Source organism: Dipteris shenzhenensis, chromosome 8 (genome assembly GCF_047967505.1).
Source record: "Dipteris shenzhenensis isolate YYH24624 ecotype China chromosome 8, Dip_SZ_1.0, whole genome shotgun sequence".
Lineage (NCBI taxonomy): Eukaryota > Viridiplantae > Streptophyta > Polypodiopsida > Gleicheniales > Dipteridaceae > Dipteris > Dipteris shenzhenensis.
Window position 1 is genome coordinate 9,719,858 of NC_141603.1, and position 20,094 is coordinate 9,739,951.

At 41.6% G+C, this 20,094-nt stretch overlaps 1 protein-coding gene across 1 annotated transcript; it reads right to left on the minus strand.

Moving 5' to 3' along the window:
- Window positions 1-320: 320 nt before the first annotated feature.
- Window positions 321-13,433, minus strand: LOC147899076 (putative WRKY transcription factor 3). The gene is made up of 5 exons (XM_087378067.1): window positions 12,288-13,433; window positions 11,898-12,077; window positions 10,822-11,495; window positions 10,572-10,733; window positions 321-1,215 (listed from the first exon to the last, which is right to left on the minus strand). The coding sequence occupies exons 1-5, from the start codon at window positions 12,804-12,806 to the stop codon at window positions 660-662; spliced, it is 2,091 nt and encodes a 696-aa protein (XP_087234193.1). The 5' UTR covers window positions 12,807-13,433; the 3' UTR covers window positions 321-659.
- Between the last annotated feature and the right edge of the window lie 6,661 nt (window positions 13,434-20,094).

Genomic DNA, 20,094 nt, shown 5'->3' on the forward strand with positions numbered 1-20,094 from the left:
AACTCCAACCAAGATTGGCATCAAAGACACCTCAATATGGCAAAACCAAATTCATATGACTAATGACAGTAACACAGAAGGCATGGCTAAACGGGAATGATTTTCTCAGTACAATGACGAGATAATAAAAGGAACAATATATCTCATGAAAGGCAATGAAACAATTTAAGCTCTATACCACATTGAAACAAAGTGAGATCCCAGTCGCATTAGGGAGAAATTAAGATAATCTTCCCTGACAAAAGTTACCCAAAACTACTCAGGCATCTTTATTACCAGAGCCCATAGAAAGGGCAGAGCAAGCGAACAACTCACCTATGTATGGCAGATCTGTCACAGGATGCAACTACACAAGATTGAATAAATAATGTACATATGCAGAGTCACTTACCACCATTTCACTTCAACTATCATAAGGACAGGTAAGGTCCACTGTGTACATGAATTCTGTACCAAGTAGGCAAACATCGCCTACCTAAAAACTTGGATAAAGCAGTCCATCCTCCACTTTGACTAATCTACATGAACTAGCAAGAGAGCAGGATAATGACTGCAGTTTTTGATAAATTTCCTGTAGCAGAGCAAGCATCTCCCAGTGCTCCAATCATTTCTCCTTATCCTTACCATAAGAAAAATGATCATGGTCCTGATAACAACCTTTATGCTGCAAAAGAAGATGAACTTGAAGGGTAGACAGGTTGCAATGAGCTCCCAAGAGGTTGAACATCCCTTGGCTCCTCTTTTGGCCTCAAACCCACACTATGCCCATACAATTCAGAATCCTTGGGGGGGCCCAAAACTGAGCCCATCAAGCTCCTTGCAGACTGTGCAGAGTTATACGTGCCTCCCTGATCTCTGTTCTGGTGAGAGGCTGATATACCACTCTTTACACTTCCACTACCAAATTCCACCATGTTCTCCTCTGCTTTGAATCTATCTTCGAAAAGCTTACCAAATAATTGCTCCTGAAGAGAAGGGGAAGGCTTTGTAAGAGTGCTAGCAGCAGACAAGTTAAGTCCAGCAGGAGCCATTCCAGGTGCAGGTAAACCAGAGGAAGTAGCAGTTCCACTTGCATCATGATTACTATTCCTTGCTGCAGGCACATCATGATTATGCTTCCCCTCGTATGTAGTTATGACAGCCCTTGAATCTGTGGAAGATCTCTCAACATGCTTCCTAACTGAGCAACCCAAATTTGTACACTTGTAGTAGCTTCTGCATGTCGCAATATCAAATTTGTAAGAACATAAATATTCTCTCTCTCTCTCTCTCTCTCTCTCTCTCTCTCTCTCTCTCTCTCTCTCTCTCTCTCTCTCTCATCTATGCATGCATGCATGTGTGTGTGTGCGCACATGCGTGCGTGCACGTGCAGGCAGGCACCACATGCAACATGCATGTGAGTGCACATGTGCACACGCATCGATACACCCATACATGCTGCTCACTAGGATAGACACAGCCCTGCTAAGTGCTAAGGGATGGTGACTCTTTTAGGTCAATGGCAAAATGAGCCAACTTTGAACATGCACTTTGGTTTAGTGGTAATTTAAGGATTAGTTAGGAAATTAGATTAAATTTGGGTGTTTTAAAGCTTTGGTGGGCCTTTATTGAATGAATGACATAAATATATGACAAGGGACTCCACTTCCCCATTTACTGCATCTCCCTCCCTTACCTCCCTTTTCACCCCTGTGATCCAGTTACTGCACCTATTGGAGAGCAGAACCGGTATGCACATACAACACATCAGTAAAATTGTTAAAGCCCAAGTAGCCCTGCCACATCAAAATGATGATAAAGGAATGTCACTGAAAACAACTTTACAACATCACCATAACTTCTTAAAAAGTACATAAACTTCTTCATGATTTTCATGGTAATAAAAATGAATACAATAAAAGTTTCACCTAGATGAATCTAGGAACATTCCCAAAGAAGACACAATTTTCAAAACAAAAAATGTGGAGAGAGAGAGTGTGTGTGTGTTAAATTAGGTTAGATTTCCACCACAACACAACCGAGAGAGAGAGAGAGAGAGAGAGAGAGAGAGAGAGAGAACAAAAACAACAACAACAACAGGAAAAGTGATATGCTTTTTAGCCTTGCTCCAATTTTCCTATGTTGGAAGCACTGATTATTCTCCATGTATCCCCCATGGCAGCTTCAATGAGCTGTCTTTGTATAACATTGTGCCTAACAGGTTAGGAACTGAAAATCAGCGTCATTATAGCTGCCATATTCGGCTCTTAGGGCTCCACAATTTTTCATGCTTCCTTAACATTCCAAGGATGTCGAGTTCTCAGGGCTTCAACCCTTGAATGTATAATTCCTCCCTCCGTGAGGCCTTTGAGCATAGGCTTGCATATCTTTCTCAAAGTCTGGGCATAGTTGTCCAAACGTATGTGTTGGCTTACGACCCATTCTTCCAACACATTAGGACCCCAATCTTCTTTTTGAAACTCTGGAAGGTTAACATGCCATTCGACAGCTGTTGCAATCCATCACATATACTACCATTTGCAATATGCTGCACCCAGTTTTGAAACACAATTCTGCATACCTATACTCCCTTTCACCAAACATGACCACGCAAGTACCACACCATGTATGTTTTCCCGCTATAATCTTCCTCCAATTGGCTTCTTCAAATCTAGGTAGTTCTTTTACAGATCTGCTCAAAACCAACTTTTCCATTCCAGCCACAATTCCCAAATTTATCCTCATTGTGACATCCTGGAAAACCTGATAACCCAATTTCCATAAACCCTCATATTCAATAAGCTGCTACTGGTGTATGCAAACAAGGATGAGGAGCAATGCATTGCCCTGTGACAAGGACTTACGAGTATGTTGTTCGTGGATAGGCATTCCTAGAGAGACAAGTGGAAGAACAAAGAGCAATGGAGACATCGGCTAAAGAGAGCGCTTACAATGAGAGGGCCACACCCTTTCAAACTACTACTCATGCTTTCCATGCTACCATCCCCCGTGTTAACTCACTCAACCACCCACTCTCATGTTTCCCATGTAACCTTAACTACTCCACCCACATGTGTAAGTATTTATGCCTCTTCTGCAAGACCCAATGGTCACTTTTTGGCCATTCTGTGTATCTTCAACCTAACAATGCCTTCAGGTTAACATTCATCCTTCCTCACTTTGAAATTGTCCATGTCCTCATGGACATCTTTGGTACTCCCATGAACATGCGATCCTAAAGTCACCTTTCGTGAGCATCCTTGTTGCCGGCCTTCTTTTGGTCTCGCACATACAATGGTATGCATTGTCGGTGCTTCCGAGTTTCATGGTTTCCCTTTGTCCTTCGGTCCCCTACGTGTTTGGCCACTCATTTGTCCTCCAACGTCTTTCAGTATTCATCCTTCAATGTCAACATTTTTCCCATGAACATGGGTCGTGAAATCCCCTCCTGTTAACATCCTTGCGGCCAGCCTTCTCTTGATCTCATGCATGCAATGGCATGCTTCATTTGGTTTATGGCTATTTGTTTCTGGCTGCATCCCTCGAAGCTTCCTTGTTGTCGGTCTTCTTTTGGTCTTGCACAGGCAAGTGCCACTTCCTGCTTGCTCGGCCTCTCTTTCTCTTCAATTGAGGCTGTACCCCTCGAAGCTTCCTTGTTGTCGGCCTTCATTTGGTCTCGCAAATGCAAGGGCCTCTTCGACCTTCGACCGACGGTGGTGGATCTTCCCTCTTGCCTTCATTGATATTTCTTTGGCTGGCTTCATCTTTTTCCTTCTTTGCATCCTTTCCTTCGTCTTTCCTTGCTTTGCTTCGATGATGCTTTTATCTTTACCTGCTGCTCTTTGCTCTTGCTTGCTTCTGTTGTCATGTTGCTTTTGGTGGTCTGCTTGTTTTATGTTCTTATCTATGCAGCATTCTAAGATTTGTTATGGCTTCGCATTGTTGTTTGTTGGCCCTTCATTGCTCAGTAGTCTCTCTCAAACAACAGCATGTTGAGCCCTAGACCTGGAGTACACAGAAGGCCACGCTTCACTCTTAAAATAGGAATTTGAAAGGAGGGAGCCCAATGTTCGTCGAATCCCTCAATCCGTTTGATCAAGCTTTAGTTACAAAATCTTCACATAACTTAACACTACTAACCTAGGGAACATTCTTTACCTCTCCCTGCCAAAAGCATATGTCTATAGTCCCCCATTTCTGCCATTGTAAGCTCTTCATCTTCATTGTTTGGGCTGATGAGACCTTCAGTAAGGATAAGCGCTTCTAAGCTCTTAAAATGTTCATCTGTCGCTACTGCATTGACAACTGAAAACCTCTGCTCATTAAGTCCGTGGTCAAAAATTTTCATCATCAACCTTACGTTTCTATGAGCAGCTACAGTTTCTGTGCCTTTTGAGGGCCTTCCAGCAACCTAATCAAGGGGCAGCTGGAAGGCCCTCAAAAGGCACTGAAACTGCTTCTGGAAGCTGCAAATACGTGCCAGTGCAGCCAGGTGTCACTGTCACCTGTGCCTGGCACTGGTGCAAGGAAACCCATCTTCTTGGGTCCCATTAACTATATCAACTTTATGAGGGCCCAAAGTTTGATAGGCTGGGAAAACAGCATGCAATAAAAGAGGCATAATACCCTGATTATAAATGTGCCAAAATTAGTGGCCCCCAAACTCATCATCAGGATCGCCCTGATAACAGCTAAATCTCAAAGCTTGTTACATCTGCAGCTGCTGCTCAAATAACTTTTTCACATATTCATGATGAATTGCCATTTCATAGTATATCATAGTATATCAATATCTACATGTTGCTGGTAGTCAACCATGATGAGCTACGATTAATAACGAGGACATCACCCTCATGGGTTTGTTCAATCTCCACTTTCACTTTAACTTGCTTTTGCAAGTGTTAATGCACGGGATCTTTTATTATTGTTGTACACGTGTCCCAAAGATTTATCCTTGCATTTCTAGCACACCCATGATATGCCATTGCTCTCGTGGTATCTGCCATGTGTACGAGGTAATACTTTTGCAATCCTCATCATTTCGTGAATTCTCCTCTTATGAGGAGTCATAGAATGCTTGCCAAATATGCAATGATCACAAGTAGGCAAATCTGAAAATGAAAGAGACGGCAGATAACCCAATCGTGACAGTTCTTGCATTCCTTTGACGGACATGTGTCCCAACCGGCTATGCCACAATGAAACCTTTGGCAGCTCGGTTATGGCAACAACATGATTACCAACACTGGAAACATAAAGAGGGTACAAGGTATCACTCTTATAACCCTCAGCCAATACAACCTGGCCATCAGTAATCACCCATTTGGAATCCCCAAATGTGGTGTGGTAACCACTGTCATCCAACAAGCCAGTGCTAATCAGATTTTTCTTGATTTGCGGCACATGGCGAACACCATCAAGCATAAATATGCGTCCATCAGGGAATACTATCTGTATACTGCCAATCCCTGCAATCTGACATGCATAGTTGTTCCCAAGGTGAACAACTCCATGAGTACCTGTGTAGGAAGTAAACCACTCCCTATGAAGAGTAACATGAAAAGAAGCACCTGAATCCAAGAGCCAGGTGTACATGTCATGGCCATCAATAACCAAAGTATGTGCAATTACAACAGAAGAGCATAAAACATCATGCCTGTCACTTTCACTGTCTTCTGCTGCAACATTCACTGCATCCAAGTCATCTGCCTTGGCCTTGCCTTTGCCTTTGCTTCCACTGCCTGCATCCTTTGCCTCAGCCTTCTTGGCTTTCTGATCCCGTATAAACTTGAAGCACTTAGACTTCACATGTCCCTTCTTGCCACAATAAAAGCATTCAATATCCTTTTTGCCACGGGACTGACTGCGGGATTTGGACTTACTAGCAGATCTCCCCTTCTGCTGAGTCCTGCCTCTTTCCTGTACCTGCAAAGCATTTGAAGACTTGCTGCCCGCATTATTCTTCCTGCTCATCTCCTCCATGAGAAGAGAGCTCTCCACATCAGCATACATAAGAGTGACATTTGAATTTCACAGAGTGGTCTTGAAAGTGTCCCAACTCTCAGGGAGGGTACACAACAAGAAAGTAGCCTTGAACTCCTCATCAAGGTTCAATCCCTGTGCAATAAGCTGTGTAAAGATGGCATTGAACTCACTCAAGTGTGAGGTCATAGCTGTACCTTCCTTCATGCGAAGGTCAACAAGCTTCTTCAACCAATAAACCTTACTGGCTGAGCTCTTTTGGGCATACAACTCTTCTAGCCTCTGCCATAGGCCATAAGAAGTCTTTTCAGCCTGAACATTGAACACAAGAGAATCACTGAGAGTAAGCATGATAGCAGCCCTCGCGGACAAATCTAGCTCCTCCCACTCATCATCTGACATCCCAGATGGCTTGACACCCTTCACCCTTATGGGCTTAGAAATCTTCTTCAGCAGAAGTACATTCAAACACTGTTCTGCCCATAATGCATAATTGTGTGCCCCTTCCAATTTCTTTATGTTCAGAATTGATGATTCACTTCCCCCTGATGCCATATCAGATAAGGAAAGTACCTGACTCCCTGTAAGTCAAAAAATGACTGAATAAAATTCTGATTTCTCAGAAAAAACCTGCTCTATCAAGAGCCAGGAGCACTCACAATAGTGCTGTTTTTACTGTCAAAAAAAAATCTGCAGCAAAACAGAAAATTTCCCTCCAGTTACTGTACCTTCTGACACATTGTACCGTGCTCAAATAGGCATAAAACAGTAATTTCAGAATGCTGCAGCTGTTCCACAAGTGCTTTATCAGTGCATCATCAGCTTGACGAAGCACAAAACACTGCTGTCCTGGACACTTCTCCCACCTCAGATGACGTATTGCACTGATTTTATATGCATAAACCACTTGTCATACACTGTTTTGTTCACTAAAAAAAAAGGCTCCAGACACTTCAGCCTGTCACAAACCTGCAGCAGAAAATGGGACAAATCCCAAGCAATCACTCTTCTGACAAGGGGATAAAAGGCATCTGAAGGTCTCAAACAGTAACTCAAGTGCTCTCAAGCAAAATCTGGGCAAAAGCCCCTTGATTTGACACCTGTACCAAGTGAAAAACACCTCAACACTGAGGTAGCATACAAAATACAGCGCTCTCCTGGCACTTTCACCTGACAATGCAATGCATAAACAGCCCTGTGTACACAATAACAACACAGATCCCAACGTACAAACACTGAAGAGAAAATCTTTTGAGCACTGTCAACGATGGACAGTTAGGGACCGAGTAAACTCGATGCGCCCTGGCCAAGCGTGGCTCAACTGAGATTTTTCAAGGTGTCGTACACAAAATGTGACCTGCAGAAATGTCACTGAATACACTGCGGAAACAAGACCAATGTGAGCTCCCTGGCTCCACAATGCCTCAAGGCATACACTGCATAAACTTCCAGGCAAAAGCCCTTTGAAAATGTCACCCAAAAGCTGAGATTTGCACTCAGCAAAAGCATAAAAGCCCTCTGCAAAATCAAGGCATTACCTTCCCGAAACAAGATAACTGTGCAACCACCACACACTGTGGTACTAGTCACCTCAAGCACGAGGGACAAGAGAGTACTTGCTGTACCTTCAACACACAGTTTTGAGAACTGAACAAGCGGGAATGTAGAGCAGAGTGCTCTCTCTTTTTCTTCTTCCCCCAAAAGAAAAATGCCTGCTGTACCTGCTGTACCGGCTGTACCTGTGTACTTGCTGTGCCTGCTGTACCTGTGCAGGGTACAGATCCCAAAAAAAAATTTCGAAATGCTCCTTCTCCTGACGCAGTCCGTACGGCAGCGTCCGTACAGTACGGGCGCATGTACGGTGTCCGTACGGCGGTACGGACGGCCGTACGTACGTACACGAGCTTCCCCCGCGCTGCATGCGTGCACCTGCACGCCGCCCTGCTCGATGCCCTGAGGCTGCCCCGCTGCAGCCCGCGCTGCCTGCGCGTGCACCTGCGCACCGCCTCTCTGCCCGCGATACCCACGCTGCTGAGGGCACGAGGCCCGAGGGGATAGGTAGGGGTAGAGTGAGGTAGGCAGGAGTGGAGAGGGAGAGGGAGAGATGAAGGCTCTGATACCAGTTGAGAGGGAAAGAAAGAGGGAGAAGTACAACGGGGAGAGGGTGTGAAGTGATGAGCCACACCACAAACTCATAGGTTTTATTAGGATTAGGTTTTTCACCCTATGACTGTCTTAAGACAGTCATAGGTGTCATATCTTTAATAAAGGGGTGGCAATGTGCCTTTACCCCAACATTGCCAAGACCAAAACTGTCGCTCCCTGCATCATATGCAGACAGCCTTTGCTTTTATCTATTTGGTCCTCTAGATTAAGTACATTTATGGAGACTGTATATTGTTCAATACTCACCTCTTCCTCAAAAACTGTCCTCAAAGTTTTCATTGACTGTCAAAAAATGAGCATGCTTAGTCTAATCATAAGTTGACTATTGTTATATCCATCTCTGTGCATTCCAATTTTGCAATTTTTTTGTGCAGAAATTCATGGTGGTCAGTCCATCTCGAAGCTGCCCTGCATTATTGCTTGGCTTGTACTCAATGTTTTCTGCTCCAAAAACAATTTAACATTGTTATTAGAACATTGATGTACCAAGGCATCGACTTAAGCATCGCATTGTTTATATATATATATATGTCTTTGTAAGACTAGAATAAAGTCCAATCATACAAATTTAGATTTTTTTGTTGTTCTAAAGATAAAAAATCTACACAGAAAATAAAAGAGAAAATGAAAGAGAAGAAAAAAAGAGGTAAACAAAAACTTTTATGAAAAACAAAAGGAAGACATACTTAGCAAGCAAAGCAACACTAATGTCGTCATCAGTCTGAAATGCTGCCAAGTAAAACCCCCAAGATGGTAACTTTCAGCTGCAATTTGCACCGATGAGGTCAAAGGAGTGGAATTTTGCCTCAGAAATCCTCGTTGCAATATTCTTGCATGCACCGCCTGCAACCTTACTGACGTTGTACCCTAATGCCAACACTTCCATTGCAACGAGGTTTTTGGCTGTGGCCTTTCTTCACATTCTTCACATGAAACAGCTGTTGATTGCTCCAAGATCATTTCGTATAGGCCTTTATTCTTGCGTAGTTGTTCATACGGCGGTATAGACCTTTACCGTGTGAACCAGGGTATGCACCTTGAGGGGGCAGCTTGTTATAGTTCATTTTTAGTTTCCTTCCATGCATTCCCCAGCATTAACCTTATTCAGCAGCCCCATTGCTTGTTGGATCTCTGTGCAGCTATCCTATATTGTGTAATAAAGGACAAGAGGGGGCCAGGTTGGCAGGCGTTGGGCTAATTTGGCTAGGGGTGGAGAAAAGGATGTATGTGGACTATATAAATTCACTCATCATACCTCAGGATTTGATGGGACATCTTCACTCCCTAATCTACTCAGCTCTCCTCCTTCCTGCTCACCCTGCATTCTCTCTCCCTCCTTCCCTCTCTCCCTCTCTCTCTCATTAACTAAGTCTTCACAAGATTGCATCAGCCTCCCCTCCATCGAGCATTCCCCAGCATATTAGTTGTTGAGCAAATCCAGCCCTTTTTCTTGCTTAAGAAAGGGCATGGGCATGTTGCTCACTTCAGACTGCAAGCCGTTCAAGTGCGTAAGCATCCCTTGCTCTTGCTCTTGTTAGCAGCTCAAATCTGACTGCTCTCTCAAGCTCCGACATAACCTTCCCTTAGAAGATAAGCTGTAACCTAGCTGCACATGGCTAGAGGGCTCAACCTCCCTGTGCGCACAAAGTTTTTACCTGCAAATTGCCGCCACGGATCTTTGCTAATGCCCACAGGGTGCAACCTACGAAAGATGCTTCGGAAGAGTAGCTGTCGGGGACTTTCACACAGCTGAAATGAAGGTTAAAGGCTAGAGCTGAGACTAAAGCTGAGAAGCAGGAGGGTCCACGAAGGAGAAAGATTAGTAGATTGTTCTTATCATCCACGAAAAACCAAACACAGTCTACAGTACAAACAACGAATACAGAAGTAAATGAGCCATGCCCCGGCCATTGCTGGAGAGAGTTAAGGTGTACCTTGTGCAATACTCATAATTAGGACATGGAGTTCAAGGATACAGCCAGTAGCTGCCTGTCTCAAGGTAAGTACACCTCCAAGCAGCAATTTATGCTATAATACTTCCTAAATGAGGATTTGTTGCACGTGAGAGGTTCTTCCTATCATGGTCATGAGCCCCGAGGCCTACAAATACTTGAAATGGCAATACTAGTTCAATTCAGTTTCACATACAAATTTCAAAGTAAAACTTTCATGGGAAACGTAGCTCATAGGTCTTGTGTGGCCCTTCAGATCATAAAATTATACAATCAAGTATAATTACTGTCAAAAAAAAGCATGTTTTTTACCAGCATACTTCTGTACAGTGTACATAGCTAACACTTGCAAGTTGCAGTGAGTACTTGCAACTGTCACCCCAAAGGTATTTGTCTTAACAATTGTAACTTAAAATGAAACCCTCACGCTGTCATGCACGTATATCTACAAATTGCAAGAATGCAGACTGGATTAAGGTTACAGATTCAAACCGAGGATGGGGATTTCCCTTAACCACTTTCTGGCCATATTTACGCCATCTGTAACCATCGTCAAGGATATCAACTTCACTTGTCGTCTGTACCACAACTCGAGGCTCCCGAATAGTCCTGAGTGGGGCATTTGCCATAGTCTCCTTGGCCTTCTCGATCCTCCTGAGCCACGTTTAGCAAAAAGTCAATGCATAGTCCTAATAACAAACAAAAGCAGAATCATCTCTTTATGCATAGTACAAAACACTACCTGCGCTTAGACTCTGGTTCCTCTTCACCATCCTCAGCTCTATTGCCATCCTCACCTTCATCATCACTAGTTGAGCCCAAAGATGGCTCGGGAGTCCCAGCTAATCCACCAGAGAAAGGAACCAACTGCCCCCTCGATGACGATGATGGGTCTGCTGAACTCCTATCACTATCACCCTTTCTAACCCCATTAGAAAAATCTGCTCTCTCAAGTACTGCTACATCTGTAGCATGGGCTCCGCTCATAGCTGATCTGCGAGTAGCTTGAGGCTTTGGATGATCATGCTCTCCTTTGTACACAATTTCAGTTATCTGTCCATCATATGAACGCTCGACCTTCTTCTTAACTGGACAATTAGGACTCGTACACTTGTAGTAACTGCGAGGGTATTCACTACCTTTCACCTGCTTTTGCCCATATTTCCTCCAGTTGTAACCATCTTCAGAGGGTCTCTCAACCAAATGAGGTGGAGGGAGGCCTGGGACTGATGCTTGAGGCGATGATACTTTTTCTAACGGCTCACTAAGTGATTGGTCCAGAGAACCTTCTGATTGCAATGTAGCAAGCATAGGCTGACTAAGCGAAGGAGCAGATGTTAATCTTGATGTACGTTCAGAATCAGGACATGTTTCGGCTACAGATGATCCACGTGATGCTTGCTGTGCCAGGGCCTGCTGATGACGACAAAACAAAGGAATTTCATTGAACAGACATAAGCTTCATCCATCAAACTATTTTCTAAGGTTGGTTAATTGACCTAAACATGAACACAGACAACAAATTCCAACAGGGCCCTTGTTGCTCCTCACGTTCCTAACAATGTTATGCATCACTTCATAAAAGCAGAAAGCGACATGCTTCTTTATACCTTCCCAGAGACGACATAGATGTCACAGAAGTCTACTTTGTCATTGTCATTTAAATCAAAATAGCATTCCCATCACTATGGCCCCAACTCTACCACGCAGATAAAATGCCTGTACGATGACCCCCTCTTTAAATTCTCAAGAGCAACCACAAGATGTGGCAAACCGCATTCCGGTTAACGCACGTTCCTGTTGAGCAGGAAGAATTACCATGCTAGCAAGAGGAGAAAGAGGGTTTCTTGCAGACGTTGGGTGAGGCTTGAAAACAAAACTTGACACTCCATCATGTTCGGAACTTCTTTCCCTTAAAGCCTCAGATACAGAAGACGATCCAGTTTCATGGATGATTGGAGATAAGCGGAACGAGCCTGTTGTGGGAGATGGCTCAGCCTGCAAGAAACGAATGCATATCCACCTCAAAATCTGAAATGCGATGACTGAAGCCGAGTGACGCTTCTTACGCGGTACACAGCTCCAAAACAGAACTCAGAAATGGCTGGTTGAAGCTAAAGCCGGACCTGTTACAATCGATTGAGACTCGATGAAACTTAGACACCGAGGAAATTGAGCATGCTTGACTCTAAATTGACACTTAAGTACCTGTCCTGTGGGAAGAAGAACGGGCGAGTCCAAGAGCGTAGTGGGGCTGAATCCGGGTGGAATCGTAAGCAACGGAGAACGAGGAATGGGTAATCTAGAGGGTGTCATAGCTTTGAATCTGGCAGTATTAGATCGTCCCGACCCAGAACCTGCCGGTCCTCGCGCAGCTAACCTCTCCGAAAAGCTACGCCCTGTTGGCATGCCTGCAACGCCGTCGCGGTTCGCAGAGTCCGTTTGGGCGCCGGCCTCGGTCGACTCTTCCCCGGAGTGGCCGGCTGGAGTCGCCATGGCTCCGGCGAGCAGCTGCGAGAAGGATTTGCAGTCGGGATAAGGGTCGTGGTCTGCAAAAAGGCTAGACACGAAGGTCATAGGACTCGGAGTAGCGGCTTCCGAGGTCCTGAGGAGTACTTCTGCTGGATTTCGAGGGGGTAGAGCCAGCTTAGGACGGGAAGCAGTGGGCTTTGTGAGCATCGCCACTCCCCCTTCGCCCACCTCCGACCTGCTTGCAGTGGATTCCATGCGTGAAAATTTCGAAGCAAATAGCTTGAGTCCTTTCACTTTTGATTCCACCACATGGTTGTGGTCCTTTATCGGTTCGGGGAGGGCGAAAAACAGCTCTGCGAAGGCGGCTAGAGGAAGAGCCGTATCAAACACGTCGCTTGAGAGGGAGAGAAAAATGAGACTCCTCTGTGTGAAAGCGCACTGATTTGTGATCTTGTGGATAACAGATGCCTGAATGGAAGTGCCAGAGGAAGAAGAAGCTCAAAGTCCGTTGCTGTGAAGATGAATCAAGCAAGGAGAACTCCGGCAGGGATTTGCAGGACACTGATTTCTGATCTTGTGGATTCTGAAGCTGGATAAACAGGTGATTGAACCGAATTTGACTGTGCAAGAAGCTCAAAATTGGTTGCAGTCTGCGAGTTCGAACTAACAATTGAAGCAAGGACACTGATTTCTCATCTGGTGACTATGAATTGAAGCAAGGAAACTGATTTCTGATCTTGTGGATAAGAGAGGGTGCCTGTAAACGAAGCTCAAGAGTGAAGATAAAATCAGAACTGTGGCTAAGGTGCAGAGCTGCTTTTGCGTTTGGATTCGGTATCAGGAAAGAAAAGGGAGCTCGGAATGTAAAGATTGAAAGCTATGGAGATTACAGGCATGTCAAATGTACATGCCACATGAAAAACAAGTGTTGATTCTCAAACTAGCCCAAATGGAGAGTGCATAACGCCAAACCTAATTTATGTGTGTAAAAGACTAGCTGCAAGGCAATTTGGCATCAAACTATTCGACGGTTTTTCCTCTATAGAGGGGTTGAAATTAGGAAGCACACATGAGAACGGAAGAACTGAGTTAAGGTAAAATGACACGACATTGCAACAGAGCCCACACGCCTGTGGTAGCATCATAGCATCAGATACATATTGCAAACCCACACAACTTATCCAACGCTAGAAGATTAGCAGGGTAGAAAATGACCTCTATTGAGCAAATTTTGAGGGACCCTAAGAGGAGCAAGGCAATTTGGGATGAAAGTGTTCAAAGGTTTAACTAATGTATAAAGGGCTTGAAATTAGCAAGGTGGATGGAAGAAAAGAGTTAAGTAACATGACAGTGCATTGAAACAGAGCCCACACAAAGTTAGAAACATCGCCATCATGAGCACCACATACATATTACAAACCCACACAACTTATCCAACGCTAGAAGATTGGAAGGGTAGAAAATGACCTCTATGAGCAAATTTTGAGGGACCCTAGCCAGCTCAAGTTGAGAGAGAGAGAGAGAGAGAGACAGAGACACACAGAGAGAGAGAGAGAGAGAGAGAGAGAGAGAGAGAGAGAGAGAGAGAAGCAAGGCCTAAAGAAGAGACCTTGCTTGAGAGGGCATTTACATTGACATTTGCACACAATCTAGGTGACACATGGCCCAAGAAAAGGTGAGAAATCCTTTTCTTTTTGGGGATAGGAGGCATGGGGTTTATATACCCAAGGTAAAAGCCCTCAAATATCTTTGGAAAGATATATATATATATATACATATATATATATATACATATATATATATACATATATATACATATATACATATATATACATATATATATATATATACATATATATATATATATATATATATATGTATGTTTGTATGTATGTATGTATGTATACAAGACAGACAGACAGACAGATAGATAGATAGATAGATAGAGAGAGAGAGAGAGAGAAGGTTTTACATCATAGGAACACTCCCAAAGAGGGAGTATCATAGGACAATCCCAAGGAGCCACAAATGACTCATCCGGTGTCAATCAAGAATAAAATTCACACTCTCATGTAATCTATAAGTCTATTTGCCAAATGCATGGTAGAAATGTTGGCCGGATAAGACTATAGGAGAAAGAGGAGGTTTTTACATCATAGAAACAACTCCAAGGAAGGAGAAAGAGAGAGAGAGAGAGAGAGAGAGAGAGAGAGAGAGAGAGAGAGAAGGGGGGGGGATGATCACAATCGACATCCTAATGGGATAATCGCACATCGACGTGATGACTCCCGCGCTACCTCAAAATGACTATGCCACTACTTCAAATAATAAAGAAGGTCAAGCTCAACATTCCATGCCATAAGGTTAAGCAAGAGTTTCTCTTCTTGAACTACACTTAGACCTTCATGCTTCACTAGCGCATAGATAAAAGGTGAGGCACAAATAGCCTAGAGACTAGATAGAGGATGAGTAAAAACAATATTATGTCAAAGGGAGGGACAAAACAACACCTTCAAGCTTAGACAGTTCAATCCTAATTTTAGGACCCTTATAACAATCCACAATAGCCGTCAAGAACAAACTTTAAGAGATAAACAAAAACCCACTTCAAATCATAGATTTAAGGACACCCATAAATTCTGAAATGTGAGCATGAAAGTAAGATGTGCAAATTCAAAAATTGAGAGAGGTAAACATCCATGATGGGCCAAAAAGACACCAAATAAATGATCGCAACATTGGATTCGGTTGTGTGTGTGTGTGTGTGCGCGCGCAGGTCATTATATTAGCTTATCTAAGTCATGCATACCCAACCTCCACATATAATCCTGACGAGGCAGGTGTGTAGAGAGAGAGAGAGAGAGAGAGAGAGAGAGAGAGAGAGAGTCTTTTTCATGACCTAGTATTTCATTTCTTAAGAATGTATTACACAATTGAGCATCTTATTATTTTAATGAGTCTAATTTTCATGGGACTCTTGACAAGGATCTTTCTGCTTTGCACACCTAACTTGCTTTCCCTTGGGTGATTGTGTGGGCCACTTGTCATCATAAGCATCTCTCTCTCTCTCTCTCTCTCTCTCTCTCTCTCTCTCTCTCTCTCTCTCTCTCTCTCTCATGTTCTTAGTCCACAACTAGTGTTCTTAAACATTAGAAGAAAGATCCTATACACACACCAACCCATTGCCCCCCTCTCTATCCACCCTTGGGCCAAATACTCCCACTTTTATCGTCCCCCCCACCCCCTTTAAAAAAAGAACCTCTCTATCAATCTAGCTCATAGTCAATTAAAAAATCATGAGCTAAACCATCATTTTTTACTAGCATATATACCACCTATTTTTTTAAACTATCCAAAACCTTGTAAATTATGGTATGAATGCATGCTCATTAGTGCTTGCATTTATGGAAAGCAGATGCTCATGTGTGGGTGAGCTATATTTTGATCTCTTTGAGTGTTAGTTATATCTTGATCTCTCTTCGTGAGTGTTAGTTATAGCTTGATCTCTATGAGTGTTAGCTCTGGAAAGCATATGCTCATCTATGAGTGTTAGTTATATCTTGATCTCTCTCCACATGCAAGCACATATATAAAAGTAAGCATGCACACAATGTTTCAACGAATATGCATATGTTATAGTAGCAAGTGTTTACGCCTTTTTGTGAATAAATTATGACATAGGTATATCCTTTTGAATGCATCAAACATTTGATCATTGTTTCTAGATAGCTTTTTCCATGTTTTTCAACGTGTGAAAGGTTGCACTTCAAACTCTATGTTTTCAACATGTGAAAAGATTCCACTTCAAACGCTTTTGTGAGAATATGAACTCGTTTTTTTATGTTTGGTAAACGCATCAAGTGCCCACCTCACCAACTATGTGTTCATCACAAAGACTTTACGAATAACATATGATTTTCTTATATATATTATTAATTTGTTAACTTGTACATTGACTTCTTCTTTAGTAAACAACAATTTCCAAAAACTTTTGACATGTGCTCATTGTTTTTAACATGAATTTCATTTGTCAATGCTCTCTAGTAGTTATCCTTTTTAAAATAGATTACTTTTTAGATATCTGATTGTTTGCACCTTCTTCCATTAATGTTTTGGAATAGCCCCTAGATCTTTTTTGTGTGCTTTAAGAGACAAAAAATGTTATTTGAGGATTAAGTGAGGGCATTTGCATAGTGTGAACACACAAGCCTATGTACATGCACACACACATACACATCAAGGTAAGCACCTGCGTATGTGATCTACATACTCATATACATTTAGTTTTCTAATACTATGTTTAGCCCTCAGTAATCGTATATGTGCCACTTTATAAAGATTTTTATCCTTATTTAAAATAAATGACGAAAGCATTAATTTCATGAGGTTTTTATGCCTTGATGGTGCAGTTTTGTTGAGAATATCGTATGTGTCTTCAAATGATGGATTAGGCTTGGCGCAATGATGGTGGCTTCTAGATATTTGCATGCAAATGATTGCTTTTTTATTCTTTCGTGCACACTTTCACATAAGTACTTTTGATGGGGTGTCTAATATCACAACTTTTTAGTTCTCCAAGAATGCTTCAAAAATCATCATCTTAATGCATGGTGGAAAATGCAATGGAAGGATTTAAGGCCATGCCTAAATTTTTAACGTGCACATGCACACTTGGACCATCTATAATTATATAGGATTTCACGTGTTTGGAAATTTCATGGGCTTTTATATTGTAGATTGTCTTTCAATCCTTCACCTCTCTCTAAACCTCACCTCTTCCCCTCTAAACCTATACCAATAGATTTTACCATCTCTTTCAAACCTTCAAGTTGATTTTAACCCAACCCCCATTGTGAGTACAAACACCATGCGAACATGTAATAAAGGTATACTCCACGTGTGCACACCCAAAGCAATTGGATCATTATCCTTGCCTCTTCATGCAAGACCCAAAGTCCATGTCACTACAATGATTCTTGTACACATTTGTACACACCTTATTACATAGAATAGCTATAATAGAAGGACATAGAAGGGGCAACATTATTTGGAATCGCTTTTATCTCCTAACTTGGACCAATACTTCTCGAACACACACTAAATGTACTTTCAGTTTTTTTGTTGAGGCACTTGAAATAAATTCAATTCTTTTAGCGTGGCAAGTATGACTTTGTAATTCCCATGAGTTTAGAGTGGGTGGTTTCCATACCTAGGCAGTGTTAGCTATCAAATTTAATGACATGTACTTTCCTCGTGGCTTTCACCCTTGCAATAAATATAAACATTGGATAGTCTATCCAAAAAGAGCATCCTTTACATTCGTGATAATTACATTCAATCCCACTATCACGTCTTCATTTGTTCATTTGATCTAATCTTTTGAAGTTAATTGTACAATTGTCTCTTTAAGTTGAGCACATTTAGAGTTCCCACAACTATTGAACATTTTGTGGAACTCCTTGGAAAACTCAAGATCACATAATTGCTTTGAAATGTGTACACATGAAAATTAGAAACACTTGTTGAAGTGTCATATTGGTAAAAGAAAGAGTTGACCTTTTAGAAGTAGTAGTGTTTATGGAAGAAGATCTAGTAGCTCTTCCATAGCTATTCACCCAAAAAGTGTACCTACTTTGTAAAAACTGTAATGGTAACCCTATAGACTACTTAATGGAGTGGTTTGTAAGAAAAATGGAAATGTGGGAAGATGATAAACACTTTTAGAGCTATAATTTTCTTGGAGATAACCATAACTAGCCATGGCGTTGATATATATGTGATATTATAAGGTGTCCTTATTTTCATAGCTAATTTATACGTTATATGAGCCCTAAGATGGTGACACTTTCTATGTTCATCTTTGTGTGAATATTTAGAATAGCCCCATTTACATGTCATGGTTTCAAAAAATATATGCTCTTTACAAAATAGGTTGGGGCCTTTGTGCTCTTAAAAAGTGTGCCATACATTGAACACTCATTGTAAACAAAAACAAACAAGTTATCCTAGTAAGTTGTAATGTTCAACCACCATTTGCAGTCCTTAATGATAAAGGAGAATGAGAGGATTGATCACAAGGCTATAAGACCACATTCACAAAGCCATACATACAAATGTAAGATAAAATATAATGTAGTAAGGCACACCGCACAAATTGTAATTATAGAGCATGATTGATTCATTGACTAAATGTAATCATATATCATTCATGAAGCCATCTTGTCAAAAAAGTAGCTTGAGAACGGCTAAAATAAGTGAAAAATGATGCCATTCTGATATATTAAACCAGTTAGGGATGATGATCTTTAAAGAATTATAATCTAGATTCATTTTTTTGGGAAATGTTGTACTTTATATATTTGGAACACTTGTGAAGATGGAGTTTGATTTAATTTCAATCTAGAAAGAAAGATCTCTATGGTGTTTGGAATTTAAACTTCAGATAAGATAACTAGATATTTGGATTGGTTAACCTAAATAGACATCAACTTGACCCTTGGTTTAGATTAAATTCACTAAAATAGACTAAAATCAAGGGTTATCTACCTATAGCTCTAGTTAAGCTACGCAACCCTATGCCATTTAAGTGGAAGGTGGACCTTAATGAGAATGATCATGGAAAGTCATGTGAAGATGTGAGTATTTAAAGGTCAAAAAGAATTGCAAAAGACTTATGAAAAGGGCGCATGTGAAAGGTAGATGTGTGAATGGTACTTTTTACAGGTAATCTAACCCCCCCCAAATTCCTTTTTAGATGCTTACTTCTAACTCTTCTTCGATGCTTATTTAAAAAAAATGGTGGGGTATTGATATAAGCATTAGATAAAAGACTAGAAAAACGTTGATATAAGTGTCAATATGAACTTCAAAAATAAGTGTTCGTAATTCTCTCTAAGTTTAACCCTCTTGTAGACATATAAACTTTTCCATGCCTCGTTTTGATATGAAAATTTTGAAATTATATTGCATGGACATTGTGGGTAGAATCTTTAGCATGAGTATATTAAGGCAAGGCGCTTGGAAAATGGAGGGAGAAAGAAAGAAGTACGTGAGAGCACCAAGGTAGATAATATATATGTAAGTCAAAGTTTCAACTAAGTGAGATGTTACAATAACAAAGCTAAAATCAGTACAGATAGGAAGCATTCATTTGTCAAATCTATCATTATATTGGACCATGATCTACTTCAAGATGTGGGGTATAGATGCATACAAGAAGCTACATCAAACCATAATATAATATGTGAATGCGTGAACTCTTGAAAGGTGGTATTGCATAACAATTTTAGTCAGTTATGTGAATCATTAGACAAATTTTATGCATAAGTCTTCAATGTCCTCTGCATCTAGGTATGAGTGTGATCCAAAGAGCTTACATTGTTAGTATATTGTGGAGGTTATATGTATAGCCCCACTGGCTCATGAGGTATGATTCATGAAGGAGAATTGGAAGTGCTCGCTTCCATGTCATCTACTATGACATTTTACATCTCTTCCTTGACGTGTTGCATCTCCTCATCTACTATTAGTTTCTTTTGGAGGT